This window comes from Amphibalanus amphitrite, unplaced genomic scaffold (assembly GCF_019059575.1).
Source record: "Amphibalanus amphitrite isolate SeventyFive unplaced genomic scaffold, NRLGWU_Aamphi_draft 000476F_arrow, whole genome shotgun sequence".
NCBI classification, from domain to species: Eukaryota; Metazoa; Arthropoda; class Thecostraca; order Balanomorpha; family Balanidae; genus Amphibalanus; species Amphibalanus amphitrite.
The window spans coordinates 204,714-226,015 of record NW_024881970.1 but is presented as its reverse complement, the minus strand read 5'-3'; the positions used below and the strand labels follow the sequence as shown (position 1 = coordinate 226,015).

The window sequence follows — 21,302 nt, the reverse complement described above, 5'->3', positions numbered from 1 at the left end:
GCAGCAGTTGTCGGTGACACGGTGTCAGCACGCGCTTTGGGGTGTTGACATGGTGTCAGCACGTACTTTGGGGGTGGTGACAAGGTTTCAACTCGTGTTTCAGAGGTGGTGACACGGTCCTGTTTCTTGTTCTTAGGGATGGAAGTGATAACAGTGATAAGACGTGATAACAGAGAGTGGCGAGGAAGGGAAGCAGCGAGTGTGGCTATGTCCCTGATGTGTCACCGCTACGGTTGATTTTCGTCCCTTGCCTTTGCCAGGATGCTGTCTTTGTTAATTGATGGTTGGTGGCATATGACGTGCTCCTGCCTCACGGGCTCAGAATCCGGTTGCATTGCAACATGGTTGACCGAACCTCTACACAGTGCATACTTCTCTGAGTCCGATACGGCTTCTACCGACCCTTCGTGGGACTTTGAGTGTTTGCTCCTCTGCCTGCCCGGTACTTGACCGACTTTGTTGCATTTAACGGTGGTAGTGCTCAGCAGGCGCCACCTTGCTTGAGTCGGGGCCGGCTCTGATGGCAATGTCCGACGTCCATACCAGCCAGCTCTAAGTGACTCCTTTATTTAAACTGCTTCTGCTCTTGTTGATCCGTTAGAACTGTTTAGGACGGCGAGTCGAGTTCAGACGCTGTCGTCGCCTGCTTCTCCGGGCATAAACACACAACACTCTTAGCCGGTCACTCATTCACCTCCAGCCTTCATGTATGCACTGGGTGGCTAGTAAGGGCTTTACCCGGGACAAAGAAGTGGACAAGCATCGAGTTACGACCAGAAGGCACCGGCAAACAAGCAGCCGTCGTCAACAACAGTCAGGAGGCACCCTCTTAACGCCATGGTAGTAAAAATGATAGCACCTGGTCAGTAGTCATCCGTTTGTTTCTACTAAGTATTCTAGTCAGACATCAAGCGTCATCAATAGTCCATCACTGACAGCAAATAACTCTCACTCTGACCTTTCCCTTCCCTTCTCCTATACGTGCTGAAGACTGCTGGATGCCAGCTCCGGCTGCCCTTTGTTTCTACCTCATCTGATCTCTCTCATCCTTGCTGAAGCTTGTCTGGCTTGCTATGTTTCTATTTCATGCCTCTCAACTTCAGCCATGCTTAGAACGTTTGACACCAGTCTCAACTGCCTTGTAACTACTTTTACCTCATCTGACCCACTCTCCCCCTTCCACAGGCTGAAGGCAGCTCCGTGCCGGTCTCGCCTGCGCGTCCGCCGTCCGCGGTTCCTGCGCGCCGGTTATCTGAGGAACGCTGCCAGTTTTCTGGCGTTCACGGCGCTGTACGCGGGCACAAACCTGGCGCTGTTCGGGTGGCGCGTCTGGCAGTACCGTGACCGGGCGCTGCTCGAACAGATGGCCCGCGGCACAGGTGAGACAGGGGGAGGCAGGATTTGAGACAGGGCGAGTGAGGGACGGGACTTGCTGGAAGGGAACTATGGGTGAGACGAGAACTGGCGCTACTGGAGTCCGAAATCGATCAGATGTGGGGTACGATTTTTGTGGGGAGATGGTAGGGGTGAAAAGGGGTAACATCATAGATGTGAAAATGTGTAAGAAGTGTGCCAAACCCAACCATGCATATGATCCAAGAGTGAATTGACACTGACGGTGAAGCTACTTTTAGAACACGGGCAGGGCAGCTTTGTAGCTTACTCTACTTGCGCAAGTAAGATCTCCTAATGCAAAAAATACGACGGAGGTCCTTCCGCCGTTGTGTAGCCATTAAGTATCTATTCTGGCTGCGCCACGGGTTCCGTTTGGCCACCACCGGACACGGGTTTTTACGCCGTGATCCGCGCTGAGCTCCTGTAAGGTCGTAGCTGAGCTCTTCTGAGACTGCCTCACCTGCGGTTCTTCCGCTCAGGTGAGGCTAGGGTCGTCACTGAAGGAAACAGCACATTAACCGCCCAGCAGTTATTGCGTCTTGGGTAATGAGATACACGTTTATATCGCTGTGTCGCTCATGTGGGATTTGTTATGAGAATTACATCAGAGCTGCCCTTCTAATAGAACACCAATTGAAACTGATCATTGCATCGCTGATGACACGATGTCTTATAGCCCCGGAAGAGATGAGGGGTGGTTAGTTGGTTATTGTCAGGGCTTATTTCTAACGACCTCCAGTTATAGTGAATGTTGTAACCGATTCTGCGCGGGTACGGAGGGTCAGACTTTCTCCGGCGAAACTGTCCGGCCATGTGGCCAGCTACAGACACCCGTCATCTCCGGCGGTCGCCGCTCATTACATCTGACGCCATCAGTGACTGTGTCTCGGGGACCGGACGGTCGCCGTCTATTTCAGTAACCACTTTGGTCGTGAGCATGGTTTTGTTTCATTAGACTAACTTCCGCCTACGCAGTACGATTACGCCGGTTTCTGGTCGGTGGACGCTGTGGCTATCGGTTGGCGGCGAAATTGAACGCGACGGGAGTTGCACATTTTGTACTTTTCTCCACAGGGAGTTGCACGTTTTGTAATTCTCTCCACCGGGAGTTGCACGCTCTGAGCTTCTACCGGTCGAGAGCGCTGGTAAGCTCTCGCTCTCATTGGTGACACGTCATGTTCTATTGAAGCAATGGTGACTTTATTTTAGGGTCAAAGAAAGCGAATCTTGTAAGGTGTGCGGTGTAGATTGTGAAGCCACGCTAGAGGACGATCAACTATAGTTAACTGGTGTATGTGGGTATCTTGTGACGTTGTAGATGTGCGATAAACGGTATCTTGTGACAGATTACGTGAACGATCGACGAGCACACAGATAAGTACACGCCATTGAAGTACACGCCGGTAAAATTATCGCTGGCCAGTCCTGCATGCCATGCCATGTCCGACATCGCGCATTGGGACTGATCGTTCAGAGGTCAAAACCACAGCACGGTTACGCGGCACCCCCGCACTGAGTATATCGTCCGCTCAGCCCGGGTGTCCGCCGACAGCACCCTTCCGGCGTTGGTGCCGCGCCGGTTGCGTCATCGCCGTCACCGTCACCGAGACGGGACGGCAGGTTTCTCCCGAGCGGCAGCGCGCCCGTGACTACCGGCCGTCCGTCGGCCGCCTCTCGGATCGCGGTGGGTGGGAGCCGAGCGACGCAGACTGCCTCGTTCAGGACAGACTGTAACTAAACTAAAGGGACAGTCCGCTGTTGTGCTCAAGAGTGGAACAATCTTAGCAGCTTAAGTCGTCAGGCCTTAAAAATAGAATAGTTTTGCAATTTAGTTGTCACCACTTAACAAAGTCATCAGTGGATGTCTATTGCATGGAGGCTAAGGATTGGTCGCAATTGATGTGCAGTTATTGCGACGGTGAGGCTCAGTTGCTACTGATACCATCACCGTTATCATGGATAATTAATTGATTACACCATTTCCTATTGTTTGTAAATGTAAACGTTTATCATATCAATGGGCGTACAGCTTTTATTTGTCTTCAGTTGAGGCATCCGACCCGTCGCCGGCGGACCGCCGACCGCTGACCCTGACCTTAGTATGTCGGCAGCGCGGATCCGTGTGAATCCTCGCCGCCTCCCCTGGGGCGCGTGGCTCTATGTTCGAGTGGGTGTGCGATAAACGGTGGCCGTGGCGACTCCTTGCCGTTTGGTAACACAGACCCACCGCCGGCGGCGAAACCGGCGCAGATCGGACGCCCGGAGACGTGGAGCGGCGCGGCTCCCACGCGAAAGTTGTCTTTGATTGGACTGTTGCGGCAAGCGTTCGGAGGGCCGCCGTCCGGCCGCAGCAATTGGGGTAGGTCGGGATTGCATTGTGCGCCGATCGCCGGCGGTTTGACGGTCGCGTCTGCAGGTGTGCGCTGAGTGCCCAAGGACGAGCACCGATACTTACACAGACCGATAAGTGTTGACTGTTGATGTGTCAATCGTCAAATAATTGAGAACTAACGGAATGTAAAGAATGCGACGGCGTAATGATCGAGTGTATGGAGGACTGAAGATACTTATGTTTATGGCATGCTGTGGATTGACGTGTCATTTGATGGACTGGTGACTGATAATCTGGTCCTACCGTCATATTCGGGGTTCTGCGTTACACCCCGTCGACTGTCGGGAATGCGCCGCGGTTCGGTCTCATTACACCGTGACAGGGCTGCGGTCACCGTACGCTCGCCGCACTAATGCAGCGTTACATTCCGCGTAACGGCCGCGTGACGCCAGGGCCGCCGGCCGGGTCGGCCCAGTGCGTGGTCCCGGCCTGGCCGTGACGCGTCGTCATGGTAGGTTCGGCTGAATGCGGTGCTGTTTTCAAACTGTGTAATGAGCTGTGGCAGACGCAAGGGCGTCAAACTGTCTGTCAAATTCGATGGACCGGGATTCATTCAGAGCGAGTGACTCAGGCATCACGGATTCTCTGATAGAGCTCTAATTGAGTGGCTCCTAGACCTAAAACTTGGTTGCACTAACGTCTGAAAACGATTAGAGATTGTATAAACATCAACGCCGAGTTATTCAATTGTGCTTTTCGGCGCCGTTATGGCTTATCCAATGCTTGCTTTGTTGTGACTTGTGCGACCTACGCTTACGGTCTGGTAGCGTAGCTGTCAATTTTTCCAGTATCGCTCGCTAGGTAACCGTCTCCCACGGGCCTACCCCGCGGCGACGACTTACAGTAGCGCGTGGACGCAAGTTTCCCACGAACTCAGAGCCTTACCCACCGCTACGGGGGTGGGGAGAAACCCGGCCGACTTTCCTTGGGAGTGAGACGGTGCTTTCGTATGTGTGTAAACGATCGTGTACTGAGTGCTTGTTTGATAGCGGGCTTGGGTGAGTCTCCTGCGCATTTCGCAGTACGACATTGGCAGGATTCAAACTAAACTTTAAATGCGTCTCGACGAAGCTCAGCTCTGAGCTTGAACTACGTACCTTTGGAGTTCTGGTTGACATTTAAACTGACTGAGCGCTGGCAGGGCTCTATTTCAACATTTACTGTGTATTGGCATGATCCTGTCTAGGCGTTGACTGCGCCATGACGCTGGCTAGGGTCTGACCTCTGACCGATCCCCGGCAGGTTCCTGTCTGAATTTCAACTGCGCCCTAGTGGTGCTGACTGGGGTCTGACCTCTGACCGATCCCCGGCAGGTTCCTGTCTGAATTTCAACTGCGCCCTAGTGGTGCTGACTGGGGTCTGACCTCTGACCGATCCCCGGCAGGTTTCTGTCTGAATTTCAACTGCGCCCTAGGGGTGCTGACTGGGGTCTGACCTGTGACTGTCCCCGGCAGGTTTCTGTCTGAATTTCGACTGCGCCCTAGTGGTGCTGACTGGGGTCTGACCTGTGACTGTCCCCGGCAGGTTTCTGTCTGAATTTCGACTGCGCCATGGTGCTGGTGCTCGTTCTGCGCCGGATGCTCACCTGGCTTCGCTCCCGTCACGTGGGGCAACTGCTGCCCCTGGAACATCACATCTACCTGCACAAGATGGCCGGCTGGTCGGTCTACATCCTCAGCGCGGCGCACACCCTTTTCCACATGGCCAACTTTGGTGAGTGTCGCCAGGGTTTTCTTCTTGTGTGTCAGTCACTGGCACGGACATGATATTACATACTACATAGTCATTGGTCATGGACGGTGGCATGCGCGAGGAAACAGGACAGGCATGTGTTTTGGTTGCCTGCCCTTGCATCAATGATAAATGTCCACAAAATGGCATGAGACATATTCGGGGCATTCTAAGAATTCGCTGTAACGCCTGGTTTTCATTTCGACCAATGTCGTTGATAATCGTGCAGCATGAATATCACCCCCTCCCCCCACCTCATCCCATCGATCCCACTCTCCCATATTGATAACCGCACAAGGCGGCCAGCATCGAGCAAAGAACTGAAGAGCTATCTGCGGTTTATTGACCTGGCGAACGACCTCCGTGCCATCCCACCTCCGAACGACCTCCGTACACGGCTCGTATGTGACCCGAATATGTCTCTATTAATAGCGCCAAGGTCACGTCGTATGGCTCAATTAATGCGGTCTGGCCCGAGATGACGCGTCCTTCAACTGTCCCCAGCGTGTCGCCCATGGTCTTATCTATGCCGTTCTAACCGCGCCGTCCAAGTGGTGGACAGTATAGCTCATGGGCTAAACGCCTCCTAACTTCATCTGACCATACCCGACTCAAGCGGACCTGACCTTACCGGATCTGACCTGATCTGACCTCAACCTGTCCTCGCTCGTTCTATTGTGAATGAGCTGGCTGATGTGATTTGCCACGGCTGGCAGTCTGAAGCGAGTAACCCATCATCCCCGACCCTAACCTTCGTCCTCCGCCGGCAGTGAACATGTCGCAGAGCTCGGGGGTCACGGTGCAGGACTACCTATTCGACACGTCCATGGGCATCGGCTGGTTCGCCGGCTCTGCCAACATCACCGGCCTGGCGCTGCTCGTCATCCTCACCATTATGGTCATCTGCTCGCACCGCGCCGTCAGAAAGTCCGGATACTTTGAGGTGAGTTCCCGGGAGAGGGTAGGACCTGGCCCGACGTGGCCTGAACTCTCTCCGGCTTATGGTTTTCCTTCTTGTCTCAGGAAATATGCAGGGTGAGGGATGTACCTTCTGAGGATGATGTTCCACTCCTCAGAAGCTATCAGTTGACCGGAGCGCTAAGTTGTGCCGTTTGTCACGCAATTAAGCGTGTCGATTGTGAGCATTGGGACAAAGCTATAATTTGTGAACTCAGCCCGTGTGATGCGGCACAGCCTACCACTCCAGGCAAATAATTGCCTGTGAAAAGTGGAACATCATTCTGTAGTCGACTATACTATATCGCATTACTTTCGTTGCCCGTTGGGTTCATCCACTAGGCATAGATCGTGGCTATCGATACTCCCAGTCAGAGTTGAGTCGTGTTGGGTTGGGTGCAGGGTTTGGTTCTGTGTTGAGATGCAGTCCGCCACCGGGCCACCGGGCCACCGGAGGCTGTCAGGCCCTGCGTGTCCCACTGGCCGGGGTCAGGGTCGTGGCGGCACTGCGCCGTGACCGATATGCTTCGCGAGCGACGGAGATAGGACGCTCCCTGCCGGCGGCTTGCTTCAGTCTTATTGCTCGGGATAAAACAGAGACCAGACTAGTTCAATGTGAGCTGGTGGGTATGTAGTGGTGTGTTGGCCATCAGCGCTGGGCTCTCTCTGAAACTGAGAGTTTGGAAGGCCACTGTCGCCGCCGCTGCTGCAGTGGCCCATGGCTGGCTCGCTGCCAGCTGTAGCCAGGTCGAGCTGTGGCGATCCATCTGATGAGGCCGGAGAACCGCCTCTCATGCCGCGCGTGCATGTTGGCACGGTCACACGCGAGTCACAGACGACTCGATTAGTTACAGCTGACATCGGTGCGATGTTGCAACAGAGGCCGGTCTTCTAGTGTTTAGAGTGGCACATCCATCGCATGATGCTAGCATGCCACTTAGTGTAACAGTTAGATTGGGGCAGGTCTAGTATGGATGTTAATGAATAGCCTGCGGGGAGAGCTGACATTGTTCAGGAGTGGCTTCTGAGAGGATGCCACCCAATTCGAAAATTCGTGGGACTGTACGGTGTCCTTTGATGTGACTAGTTAATCTGTGGCTCTGCCTAGCATCTTTGCCTACGAATTACGATCGGTACTCAGGCATGCATAGAGGTCGGTGTCTTTTCTGACGCTTGTTACAGGTATGGACACTGAACATTCACTAGCTGAACCGACAGCAGTACTTGGTAGCGCTCAGAACGTCTGCACTTTCTTCAGTAATGGTGCGAGCACGCTCTACTGTGCACCGAACACAAACACAATCAAGGCATCGGCAAGGCCGTAGACATACTCTGTTGAGGCGAGGCGAGGCCCGTTGGCGCTCCACCGTTCATGAATAACTTGGCACGCCTGTTAGCCCTGACCCGCGCGCGCATCATCATTTTGCACGATCAGCTGGCAAAACGACTAATTCCTTGTGTCACTGCCGATGTTGCGGCGGTCGATTTGAACCGCCGCCGGCCGTTCGCCGCTGTGACGGCACCGGCGCCGCGCCGCGCTGGCTCGTCGGGCAGCCGGCGTATGGTATTGACCTAGTTGTATGCATGGCGCGCGGCGACGACCGCTGCCACCGCTGCCACCGCCGCCGCCGCCGCCGCTGCCACCGCCAAGTTTGCACAACCGGTGCTGGTGGCGGCCAGTGGGAAGCTCAAGGGGTGAGGTGCAGGGAACAGGGCGAGGGGAGTGGACGACGAGGGGCGGGCAGGATGACCATGACTACGAAAACTTCGGGGAATAGAGACGTGTGTGTAGAGAGGGAGAAATGTCACGACGCTAAGCGCCGAAGTGTCGTCTAATTGACCTCCGGTGACCTGGCAGCCTTTTCCTCTCAACACACTGCCGACTGCCTTCCCCTCTCCGTTCCGGTGGCTCTCTTCGTCGTCTGTCGGCCCTTGTAACCGGTCCTGGATGGGGAAGAGCCCGGCTGGGCTATCGAGCGAGACTGGGCAATCTGCGGCCTTCCTGTCGGAGGAGTGGACGGCCGTGGCACAGCGGGAAGAGCAGCAGGCCTCGGCCCCGCAATCCGACCGGCCCATCGGGGTATCATCCCGGTCGGTCTACTGTGAACCCAGAATGCCTTCCTGTCGCATCCAGTACGCCGGTCTTCTAACGTCCACGCATTTCTATTTACTTACTACTTTTTGTCTACTACTTGCAACTTCTGTCTACTCCTGTCCGTATTTTTGTCCATCCATGATACATCTACTATCTATCTCTGCTCCAATGTTCTATACCTTTATGACATTTATGGATATATGGCCTTGTTCCACTCTCCAGTAAATAGGCATCATGCCAGATACTCAGTCCCCGTTTGTCCACTCTCATCCGTTCAGAACTGTCCATTGTGTGATGTCTAAATCTGAACTCGCCGTGCTCACTGCTCAGCCCAGCGTGCACCTGGCCAGCCTGTGCGACTGACTTTCACCCCGACCCCTGCGGCGGCCAGTATCAATATCGGCCCATATGGTAACGAATGCGGTGCTAGAGATATGGTTCGGTTGCAAAATAGAGGGGTCTGAGGTGTTGCCATTATCTTGAGAAGCATATGTTGGGCGTTACATTGTTAGGTAAGTTATACTTCGTAATGAAGTAAATCGAACCAAAACATTTGTTACGGTGACAATGAAACATGAGCTGAATGTTATCACAGTCTTGGAACCTAACCGTCCAAACTGTCGCCGGTGGGATCATGAAACCCCGCCTCCGGCCTCTCTTCTTATGGACTCGTGACCTGACCAGTGACCAGCCCCACTGGTCCGCTCCTAATGGCTGGCCCTTTCTGTGGTGTCCCGGGTCATGGATATCCGGCCGGAGTTGACCCGGGGTTGGTGGCGGGGTCAGTACCTGACCGGTCCGCCCGGCCGGCGCGTGGAGGAACGCCGGACAAGTGTCACGGGTCCGCCGCAGGTGGGCTTGCCGCTGTCAGTGATCTCAGTGGATAAACGACTGCGGAGTAGCTCGTGAGCGACTCCTGGCCGGCCGTTTCGCCGGCAGCCGGTCGGCTCTGCTCAGACCAGTTGGAAAGCTGGCCGCCGGCATCTTGCTCTTCTCTCGCGTGCTGGATAACCCGTATCGTGGTACTTAGCAGCGCAATGGCGCCGGCCGCGGTCCACTGAGTCGCCGCGCCGCTCCCCTGGGACTGGCCCAGGCCGCGCAGATGATCAGCTGATGTTCGGACCTCTCCCCAATCCTGACCAACAAACCCGACCCTGACCCCCTGGCCGCGCCAAGGACGCCGGCCTTATCATTTCGGATGAACGCTCAAATTTGTCACCCAGTCTTACGTTTTTGTGGATTCATGCCCTGCCTTGGGTACTTTTTTCCCATGTCATACCAGGCTGTATTGCCGGTACAAATGTGCCCTCTAAGGTCACCAGGTCTGGGTACACTGGCGCCAGTCCTCCTCCCCCCCCCCCCCCCCCAGTGCGTATAGGCTACTACACCCGACCCCCGACGGGGAAGTCCGACGCCCCCGGTCTGTCAGCCCCGTGGGCCGCGCTGGCCGTGCCTGGCGCCGAGCCGACTGACCTTCGGGCCGGGATCGGTTGCGAAAATCTCGGCCGTTCGGGGCGCTGCCAGTGGGACGCACCGGCCACCGGACAGGGAGATGAGTCTATGGGCACGGCCCGTTCAAGGTTGGAGAGGTTTGGGGGGTGCGTCAGGACATGCCGCCAATGTTTTAGCTAAGGGTACCAACGGAAACGGTTTGTGGCAGTGCTCGCCATATCCTCTGATTATTCTGCAAAATTTACGGCTAACAAACATAAATTGTCTGTTGATATTCTTAACGATTAAATATACTTGAATCGAAGCTGGGGTGCTTCAGTTGCAGTGGGCTTCTTTGGCTGGACACAGACACGATTCGCCCATTGGTGCTCGATAATTCCTAATGAAAGTCTTCATTTGGCCGCTAAGTTCTAAGATCATCAAATCGAATCAAACACGCAATTCTAGCCTTTGTCGGTAATCTTGGAATGAAAAGAGGAGCCATGTTTTTCTGAAGTTAACCTCAACCCTGAGAACAGCAATTAAATGAGCTATGTCAAACGGTTGGAGTTTCCGGCATCTCTGTCGATCAGGCGGCTAGACGCTCGACCCCACGACTCTCCCTGCCGTAACGCAGCCGACCCAGTCCTGCCGTCTGCCCCCGCCCCCCGCCCCGCCTGGTGCAGGTGGCTACGTGTGATGACTGACCAGCCCCGCGGCCACTCTGAATAGCCGTCCACCGAGAAACCGACGCCATATTCCGGTAAAAACGCCTGCCTGCTCTGGAGTCGGGCGGCCGGCGGCGGCGCGCGGGCGGCGGCTTCCTCTCCGCGCGAGGCCAGCGGGTGGCGCCGGTCGCGGCTCGTCCTCCCCGGCGGCGGGGCGACTCGGCGCCCGCCCCGCTGACCTGTTTTCACCGCGCTGCCGACCCGCGGCCACCGGCCGACGCGTCGAGAACGGCGACTTAGCCCTGGGCTTTCCGACAGGAATGTACTTTACGCCCGAGAGGCGTCGCCCGTAGACTTGTCTCTTGGTGAGGTGTCTTGTGTTCATTGCAGTGTGAAATCCGATCCCACGGCCGACTGACCCTCAGATTCGACCATCCATGATCTGTGGGCCGCTACTGACGAAACGGTGCTAATGAAGTTCATGTCGACAGCTGTATGCGAAGTGTCCGTGTACGGTGGGAGGGTAGACGGAGGGGAGGTGATATTGTGGTCACTGCGGCGGTCTCAGCTGGATGAGGCAAGTGTGGCGACCGACGCCCCGTGGCCGTGGCCGGGCGAGGCTGAATCAAGCAGAGCCTCTGGGGTAGACACTCAACTGGGTACAGATTGCAGCCATTGTGGATCCAGTACCCGCAGTACCTACATGAGACTGGAGAGAGTTCTACGTATATACAGTGTGGGCCACGCGATGCGTCGTTACACTAGTTATAGGGCTGACAGGGCATATTTAGCCAAGACCAGATATAAGCCCTCTTATGTGTTCATTTACACACGAACTCGCTCCTGGCAAGCTCGGCCTTCAGCGTGCAAGCAAAAACTTCAAGCTGGGACTGTTTAAATTTTGCGAAACGCCGTCCTGTCCTGTCTCTTCCATCTCCATCCCTAGACTCCCCAGCACGGCACGGCGACCCTGCCCATGACAGCGCTCCCACAGAGTCCCACGCAGTCAGCAGTCTGCGCTAGTGCCCTGCTGCTGGCGGCGCTGTGGTGTATGTAACTCATGTCGGGCGGCGGCCACGGCACGCCAAAAGCCGTCTGATTGTTATGGGAAGCGGCGGCGCCGTTTTGTTTTGAAACCGGCTCCATTACGGCGCGGAGTAACAACGTTGACGGCTTAGACGGTCGGTAGTTACTGGGCGGAGGGGTGGCGGTCGGCAAGGTGGGTCTATGGGTCTCTGTGCGCTTTGGTCGTACTCGGGATAATGTCCTGGGCTGGGCTGTCCGTCTAGAGGCGGGGGTCTGACGTGGGGTGGACCGGTCCGAGTGTTGTAAGCAGGCAGTTAGTTGCACAGTGACAGCTGGCGGCGGTCGGCCGTGCCGAGAGGGTAGAGTGGGGAGCGGAGAGAGGGTGTGAGGTGGGAGAGGGGAGGTCAGGGCCGCGGCGCCAGTGTGCAGGGGATTTCCGCCATCAGCTGACGAGCGTCACGGCTCCGGCTCCCGGGTAGGGTCCGTGCACGTGGAGGAATGTTTATTGTAACGGCACAACGGGGTACTTTGCCGCCGGCCAGCCGCGGTTTAATTACCCAGTGACGCTCTCTGACGAATCCAAAATCGGTAATAACTGACGGGGTGGACTGTGGTATGCGAGTTGAAGTTGAACAGTTCAATCACAGTATTCACTACCTTTATTGTGAGGTCACAGCATAAGGTATCCAAAGTCTTATGCTAATCTTGAAATGCTAATCCAATATTGTCGAAGTCTTGTAACGCATCCATGAATCCGCCGAAAAAACGCTTTACTGTTGTTTAATGTTTACTTTCCGAACTATCGCCCATCACTATCAAGTGCAGACAGTAGACACAGGCTTCTCACGAACCTCTAACGCTCCGCCGCGCCAGGCCCCATTCACGGTTCACTGCGCTGCACGCCCCCTCTGTGAAAGGGATGCTCCCGAGCGACTGAATGTATCGTTACCCCACCGTGCTCGGTGTGTGTAACCGGTACCGGTAGCTATCCGATCCAACAGGACCGGCTAGTGGTCCGTGGAGCACCTCCTCCCAACCTCTAACCTCCCCACTCCCCTCCTCTCCCCTTCCCTCACTTCTCTTGTAATGTCATGATAGCAGTATGCTGCCCCCGCCCAGCGGCAGCGGCAACGTTTGTGATTGTCGAAACCGATTGAATATATGACCACACCGGAGCTTAGATATACAGAGGACCAGTGCCCACGCGCGTCGCTTGGCGCCGCCTGGAGATGGATTGTGACAAGGAGGACGGTGGACCGATGATGTCACATGAGTCAGTTCTGATGATGACGTCACATCCCTGACTCGGCCCGTCGCTCTCCTGTGTTCCATGGGTGCTATTTAGGAATTGTTATTGTCACTGATCTGGGAAGGTAATAAGATATGTCCTGTATCTCATTAATTGTTGCAACCTGCAACATTGCATTGACCAGTTACTTACTCCACGGGAGTCAGACAGTCCCTGGCTTTTTCCCATTCACTGCTGCAACGAAATGCCGCATCAATTACAGTTACTAACCACTTTGTTGCTAGTAGTCCTGGTTTCCCCTGCCTCAGTCACTGCTAATGCCGCGCGGTTACCCGTAGGTATAACCGACCGCCTGGTAACCAGAGACGGGCCTGGCCATATAATGTGCGCCGTAACTGCCATATATCACGGCCATCGCAGCCCGCTATCGGGGTGGCATGCACGACTGTTGCAGCGCCCGCCGCGGTCATTCTGGAACTGACCTACATTCGAGAACTGCCGTCCGTCAGTCAGTCCGTCGGTATGTCCGTCGATTCATCCATATGTTCACCCTTCTTCCATCCGCCAGTCCATCTGTCCGTCATCTATCCATCCACTCATCCATCTATCTTTTACTCCATTCATCTACCCATCCTTCCATCTCTCGCCGCTAGCTGCAGACGCCTCCCCCACCCCACCCCACCCCACTGCTGAGTACGCACTACGCACGCCTGATACGATCTCCCGGCGGAGGCCTTTTCCGCCTGACTGCCGCTCCGCCCTGGCTGCGGGTACCGCACGGTGACGGCTCGGAGCCGCCGAGCCGCTACTTAACGCCGCAGAGACTGCCGTGTGCGGTTGACTCAGTGCGTGCGACAGGGAGGGGTAATATGGGTCGCTGTGCGGCCTTCGAAAGTCGAGTGAGCCCGTCTGACGTTTGGATGGGTTGGGGTGGTATGATGTGCAATGTGTGTGGCATATGCGGGTGTGGTTAAGTGTGCGATGGGTTGAGATTGTGATACAGGCTGCAAGACTGTATCAAGACAAGACTGTACTGAAGGCAAGGATAAACCAAACCGTCTAGGGTTACTAACACCATGAAGTGGATAAAAAGCAAGGACCCTATGTTCATCTATCATTAAACACCAGCGGCATATGGCAATGACAGCGGTATGTGGCAGTGCGGTATGGAGCGACTCGAGTCACGGTTCAGTCAGTCACTGGTCGATTTAATGCGGTGTCGGTTACAGTGACTCGGGTCACGGGTCACGGTTCAATCACTGGGTCACGGCCCGGTAAATGACGGCGCTCACTGACTAACGGCGCGATTACCCGCAGGACTGGGCACGGAAATCATCGCCATCTCGTGCCGACCATACTAGACACGGTAATCGCATCGAGACTGCTACTACTTTACCGCCAGCTCCCTTTGTCATTCTGCCATAAATTGTGACGTTTCTGAAGATTTTATTTACCACAACTCGCCACACACGGCTAGCCGTTTTTGTTTTACTAGGAACAGTCGTTACTGGTTGTTTCATGTGTGGACCTTGACACGGCTATGCCATTGTTTTGTTTATGGCATCTGTGGCAATCACCGGCGTATAGCCTATTCCATGGCATTAAAACTGTCTGCGCACAGTGCGTTCAGTCTACCATCTATTTGGGACCGTATCTCAGGGACGACGTGGGCCTTGGTGTCCCGAACCCCTAGATTATCTCTCTCCATAGTCAGGCTCCTATGCGCCCTCCAGTCCCCCCCCCCCCCCCCGGTCCCCCTGCTCATCGGGCCCGTCCCGTACGGTGCCCGGCACGGCACGCGGCCGTGGCCCCCGGCGCGGTACGGCGCCGACCTTCCCGATCAGCTGGTGCGCTCGGCGCCCCCACATTCCTGGCGTGCTTGTCAAGGCTGACTGACTGACCGACCGGGCGGCCGGGCCGGGCCCCCGCCTTCACGGCGCCGCGCCGGGGTGGTCTGATCGTCACGGTGTGATGGGCCACGCAGGTGCGCTGGTCGGACGGCCGAGCTGTCTGTGGTCTACATGCGTCGAGGGATACCACGTTATGTTTGAGACTTATGACTTATAATACGTCGCGTGCATCGGTTCATGACAATGAGAGGTTTTCTTGCAAAGTTCTCCGATGCCTTACCTCCCTTGACAGGTATGTCTTACCTCCCTTACCTTCTGACAGCAAGGCAGGCTTTGTTGATCACTTAACGCTTGGCTGAGCTGAACTGAGGTGCATATGAAATGTTTTTAATTACAAAATATAGTATCGTATGCACGTCAGGCTCGCGCACGAGCTCATGTGTCCGCGATGTCAAGGTCTCTAGGCTGACGATGAAGAATGGCCTGAAACTTGCACCGTTTCAATTGGTCGAGAAATGACGCTGGGTGAAGACCTGTTGTGCTGTTGTTTCTCTCCCACCATAACTCGAGATCTATGACTAGCTCTCGGCTGTGTGTGGCTGCCGCGCCGGTCTCGATCGCATAGTTACACGGGTGACGGCTCGGCCCACCGCCGTCATCCTTGGCGGGCGCCGGTGACCTCGGTGACCTGGCGTGACCCCTGGCGGCGGTGTGCGCCCCGAGGTCGGCGGGGTGGGGTGGATAGGAGATGGGACCGGGCTCACGACCCGGCGAGGTATGTGATGCACCGTGACCGAGCCCGACCGAGGGCGTAACGGGGGCGTGTAACAGCCTCCGGATCGATCAGAGGACGTCACGAACCGTCGGTGGTAGCTCGGCCAAACGGCTGCTCAAATGGGGCCTGGTTCAGCCCCTGATCCTTGGCACTGATGGGCCTTAATCGTGCAGATCAAAGTACACCGTACGCTGGATGCTGTCGCTCCGCTCGGATAAAATGAATGAGTGTTTGAAAGGCCCCGCTGGTAACTATAGGAGGCATATCAGTCAGCGGGTGGGTTCATATGACATTGACAGCGGCACTAAAACATGAGCGGTGTCATAATGCTGATACGGTGCTATTACTCCAACATTACCGCCGCGGATAAACGTGCATTAGGGCCATTCATGCTCGTCACCCGTGAAAAAAAATCCTAAATAAGCTATTTTCCGGTCTGCTACCTTGTCTGTTAAAACGGACGGCGCCAGACGCATTGTTGTTCCCGTGAGGCGACCGTAACGTGTCGTTTTGCGGGTGGGCGCGTTTCATCGTCCTCTGAGCGGGGATGGTGACCCTGCCTCTCGCTCGGCGCCGTGGGGAGCCGGCCTCCGTGACAGCCAGCCTTGGGCGGCACGTGGCGCGCGCTGCATGCGCCGCTGATGGCTGCGCAGTGACCCAGCGCGGGCCTGTAGAGCGCTGCTGCCGCCGGCACCGGCACCAATACCTGCTGCCATGGGTGGGGATGGGAATGGAGGGGTGCCGCCAAGACAGTGTGTTGGGTCGTCTGAATGCGTCGTCTTTCCTCGCACATAGGTACTCGAGAATAGTGTTTTGAGCTGATATATGTAGTTGCATTTAGGGTGACAACAGTCATAAAATATTTAGTTAACTGATATTTAATAGCAGTCTTTCGATGTTGGCCAGCATTTAGCGCTACATCTGATGTTTTGCTTCAGTTGGTCTCGTTAGTAGAAATCCCTTCAGCGTGAGCACCGAGCAACGGCCAGCAGTCAGACCAGACGGCATGGTGGGCGATTCCCGCTGTTCATTCAGCCCCCACCAAACGGTCATACCGCGGCGGCTCCGGCTCGGCACTGCATTGAGGGCGCGACCGTGGCCGGCCGGCCGGCGGCCGTTTCGCCACTCGGTACCATTTCGACAGTCGTCGCCCGGCGGCGGTTGACCGCCCGGCACGTGCCGCCTGCGGTCAGCGGTCGGTTTTCGGTCATTGTTTTCGGTCACCGCTCCGTCATTGCGCACAGACGGGGGTCGGCGTTAGCGGTCAGGTGTTGGCCGTTTTGTGATGGCGGCACACCGGTGATGTGGATTGGCTGATCGAGAACCGATCAGTCTGGGACTCGGCAGCTGGCCGGGGCTGTGCTGGTGTAGGCTGTCCCTGTTCGGTCTGACTGAGCTATAGTTACCGTGTGTCAGTGTTAGGATCTGTGATGGGGGAATGAGCGTCATCTGAGTTGCTGTAGATGTGAAGAGTTCTCTGATAGTCCCTTCTGATTGTACGTCCATCCATAGACTTCTGCGGTCTGCATACTGGTTTACAGCGGCCTGTGAGCTACACATCCCTCTGCCTCGTTCTGCTCTCGGTCTGACCTGACGCCCCCTCTCTCTCCCCGGACAGATATTCTACTGGACGCACCTGCTCAGTATCCCCACCTGGGTGCTGCTCATCCTGCACTCGCCCAACTTTTGGAAGTGGTTCCTGGTGCCGGGCGCCCTGTTTGCACTGGAAGTGGCCTGTCGGGTCAGCCGGGTCTGCAGCGACCGGGGCAGGTCGACCGTCACCGCCGCCACCCTGCTGCCGAGCGAGGTCAGTACACAGGTCACAGGTCACTCTATTGCTAAGTGAGGTCATTCGATACGGCACAGGTCACCCTGCTGCCCAATGAAGTCAGTTACCTACCAGGTCACAGGTCACTGCCGCCTTTCTGCTGCCAAGTGAGGTTATTTGACAGGTCACAGGTCACTCTGTTACCCAGTGAAGTCAGGACATGGCACACGGACACGCTGCGACTCAGTAAGGTTAGCTGACCATTTACAGTTCACACAGCCATCTAGCGAGGCCAGGTCACTTCGCGCTCCATCGCCGATAACTGCCCAGGGCCAGCGAGCTCGGTACAAAAGGCTGTAGGTTACACCGCCGTCCAACGATGCCCGTTGGCCAGGTGCTTTGTGTCATTATTATTACAAAGTGGTGCGATTGGCACTGAAGGGTGCGTCTGCACCCCTAAACCACCTTACCAACCCCTGCAGAAGGAACCGCAGAAATCAGGTCAGGTCACCTCCCGACAATGGGTCATTGGGGGATACAATGAGGTCCTCAATAAACTATCAGCAATGCTAAACGATCGGTTTATGGCATAATTGTCGGTCTTTCGACGGGGAGTCCAGTTACTACGTCTATCGACGGCATCGTTTACGTGGCGTGCCGTTTTACGAGCCGTGGCTGTGGAATGACGTCAGAGGTCTCCCGGTTCTCTCCGAAGTCGAAGTTGAGGGACGGGTTCAGTGGGGCCTGATGACAGCTCCCCGGCTCATTGGCCAAGGTCAGGTCCGGTAGGTTAGTTATTGGCTCATTGGAGATCGATGTGGTCAATGGTCATAATTGGTGGTTAATGATTTACTGATTTCCATCTATCAGTGCGGTATGCAACCCCTTCAAGCTGCCATCGGTAGCTTGGGCACATCATTAATTCTTGCGGTGCTGAGTCAAGTATCAAGTAATGGCCTAAAATTGCTTGCGATTAAAATTAGTCCAAAATTGCTGTCGGACGGTTTGGTGCAGTGCGGAGCCGCCATCGGATAGGTTAGCTCACGCTCGTTTCAGTCATTCATCGCTTATCGATTCCCGGGTATTAATTAGAGTCACCCCCTCTCCCTCTCCCCGTTCAGTTCACTGTGGTCGGTCGCTCTCCGCGGTAGACGGACACTCCCTTGCAGCTCTTGCAGACAGCCCTTGCCCAGCGGGGAGCGTTACACCGTCTGGGCGCCGGGCCGGCTCACATGGGGCTGCAGTTGTAGTGGGGTGTCCGGGGCGGGTTACCGAGTGGGGTGTCAGGGTCTGGCCTCACAGAGGTGAAAAAAATATCTACGCTGTCTCCAACTGTATAAGCTGGCATACTGGCTCTGTCTCCAGGCAAATTGTAAACTTTTTTGGCTGAGCAGCACACGAAGCCCTTATTAATACAAACTTTACAATTTTTGGCTTTGAAAGACACTCAAGCTCCGTTAGATAAAAGTTGAAGTATTTTCAAGGGCTGAAAAAGGATCAATAAGTGGAAACAGAATATTTTGGATTTCGGAGTTGCTTTTTGGGGAGTGTTCCTTTTTTACCTTCAAAAACTTTCTGCCATCTTTCTGCCATCTGGACCCAGCAATACCCATTGAAAGACTGGTTGTGTTTATGCTGTGTTCCCATGCTTTTGAACCGCTGTTACACGAATGCCGCGAACAAATGCGAAGGGTGTATTTGTTTCTGGGATAGACTAATGACTAGCCTTTATGCTTCAATCGCGAGGTCAACTCAAAACAATTGAACTGATGGTTTACCAATGCTTATAGAGCTTGTGTCAGACCAGACAAAATCAGCTAAGCCCTGCGTCAGTCGTCCTGGACCAACCGTTCCGTTATGCGCCAAACTCCATATAGAAGCGGACATTGGGGTTCAGATTGTTATTATGAGTAAAATATAAGTCATTTTCTTCATTAAACGGTTGTTTCTCTATGCGGCGATCATTTATGAAGCACGCCACACTTAGTTACCAACGAGCGATATCATAATAGCTCCATTTTTGGCAGTATACTGGCTGCGGCCGAGTGCGACGGTGGCGCCGACTATCGGCTACTCGTGCAACTAGGCCTCGCGGTGGCTCCGGCGGCCAAACTTCAGATGAAAACGTCCCTGTGTGGAGACTTAACGATAAACTGAAAAATGCGATATAATGCAATTAAATTCAGTAATATGCGTTTACCCTGACGTATTTTTTACCAATATTCGGGGATAATTGGCACCGGGATTTGGCAGGAGAAGATAAAATGTTTATGAACATTCCAAATTGTATTATACCTACATTGCATTGTCAAAATATGTCTCAATATATGCGAGACGTCATGCTGTTTGCCGTAGTATAGCGAAATTGTTTCATGAAAGACTCAATACAAATATAACGGGAGTGATGTATCTTAATTTCATTTGGTGGTGCAAATATTTTTTTCTTCCATGTCCCGATCCCGGGTCGAATTTTTCTCTCCTATGGATAAAAAGTGCAGAGATGTGTTGCTCAGTTAGTGAGCTACAGCGTAGTATAGCGACATTTTTATGTAAGCTGCCTATTTTTTCATACTGCGCTAGTTTCCACGAAAATCCGTGCTTACACTGACCAACATTTTTTTCTTCCATGGCCAGATCCCGGGTCCAATTTTTATCCGCCATGGATAAAAATACATAAATATGTCGCTCAGATGGTGAACTATACCGTAGTATAGCGACATTTTCATGTAACTTTCCTATTTTTTCACACTGCGCTATCACCCATCAAAATCCGTGCTCTCACCGACCTTAGTTCTCTGGCGTTGCCGATAGGCGGCGCTGGCGTCGCGTCCCGCGCTATGGCCGCGCCTGGCGCATAACGCGATTACGGACGGTCCGCGTGGCGTTCGCATTGGGGTCCGCCTGATGAAAGACGCCGTTGTACCATTTTATGGCACACAGATGTTACGGTCGGTCCTTGGCCCTTGGGCAATGGGCAGCAGTGTGGAGGCTGTGAGAGGATCGGCTAGACGTGTGTGCTGGTGGCTGCTCTCCTTCATCTACACAAAGGCAAGGAAATTAAAATTTTTCAACTTACTTTGCTGTTAAATCAGCAATACTTATGAATACAATGGGTGTTATTTTCCTAAACTAAAAGCCGGACGCAAGTATTAGCTTTCGAAAGGACTATTCCTTCGGAGGTCGGCACTTCAAACAAATCGTAAGAATTACCTACGAACAAATTTAGGTTAGCAGGGCGTTCAATCATTTCTATGTATACCTAAAACAGACAAAAAAGCAGGCTAGCACTGCACTTGTGGGCAGCATTACCGGGTGTTATTCCAAAACAGAGGGCTAGTCAATGAGCAACACGCAAATGCCTTAATTTGCCTACCAACTCTCCAATTAAAAGCAAGTTATATTTGGGTAACGTCGCGCCTGCCTTAAAAAGACTCGCGGATACTCCAGGCAAATTATTAATACCAACCTTGTTTATTAAGTGCAATGCTGCCCGTCTTTCCCGGATACCCCTCCCCACCCCTGCCGCCCGCTCCCTGGCTCGTCTGCCACGGTCGGGCCAGGCCGGCCCGTGGCCTCGGGATCCGCCGACCTTAACAGTGTAGGTGGCGCTACTGCCAACTGCCGGACCGGGGCCTTACCAGCCGTCATGGCCACCGTTGGCAGGTCGAGAAATGCAGAACTGCAGGGGACTGATTTGGCTACTGGAATGAAGTTATGCATTGATAATGAAAACGTCATCTCGCATCTCCCTACTATTTTAAAGCTATAATTACCTTTGAATAAATGCTTCCTCTGCCATGCAGAAATCGAAGGCATGGGAGTAAGCCAATGAAAATAGCACATTTACATTGATATAAGCACCAATGAAGACTTGGATTGTTTTAAATCATTCAGATGCATGCACATATTTAGACTGATCTCTGGCCTTACCTGAAGGTGTCAGCAAGATGGGTGCTTTGATATAG

The 21,302-nt window shown here is 54.3% G+C and overlaps 1 protein-coding gene across 1 annotated transcript in view; it reads left to right on the top strand.

Annotated features, from left to right (window-relative positions):
- Positions 1 to 21,302, top strand: part of LOC122392245 (NADPH oxidase 5-like) — a 52,269-nt gene that overhangs the window by 14,474 nt on the left and 16,493 nt on the right. Inside the window, exons 2-5 of the mRNA XM_043386908.1 lie at positions 1,186 to 1,379; positions 5,312 to 5,500; positions 6,289 to 6,461; positions 17,188 to 17,376. Of these exons, the coding sequence (XP_043242843.1) occupies positions 1,186 to 1,379; positions 5,312 to 5,500; positions 6,289 to 6,461; positions 17,188 to 17,376 (745 nt within the window). The remainder of the gene's footprint in view (positions 1 to 1,185; positions 1,380 to 5,311; positions 5,501 to 6,288; positions 6,462 to 17,187; positions 17,377 to 21,302) is intronic.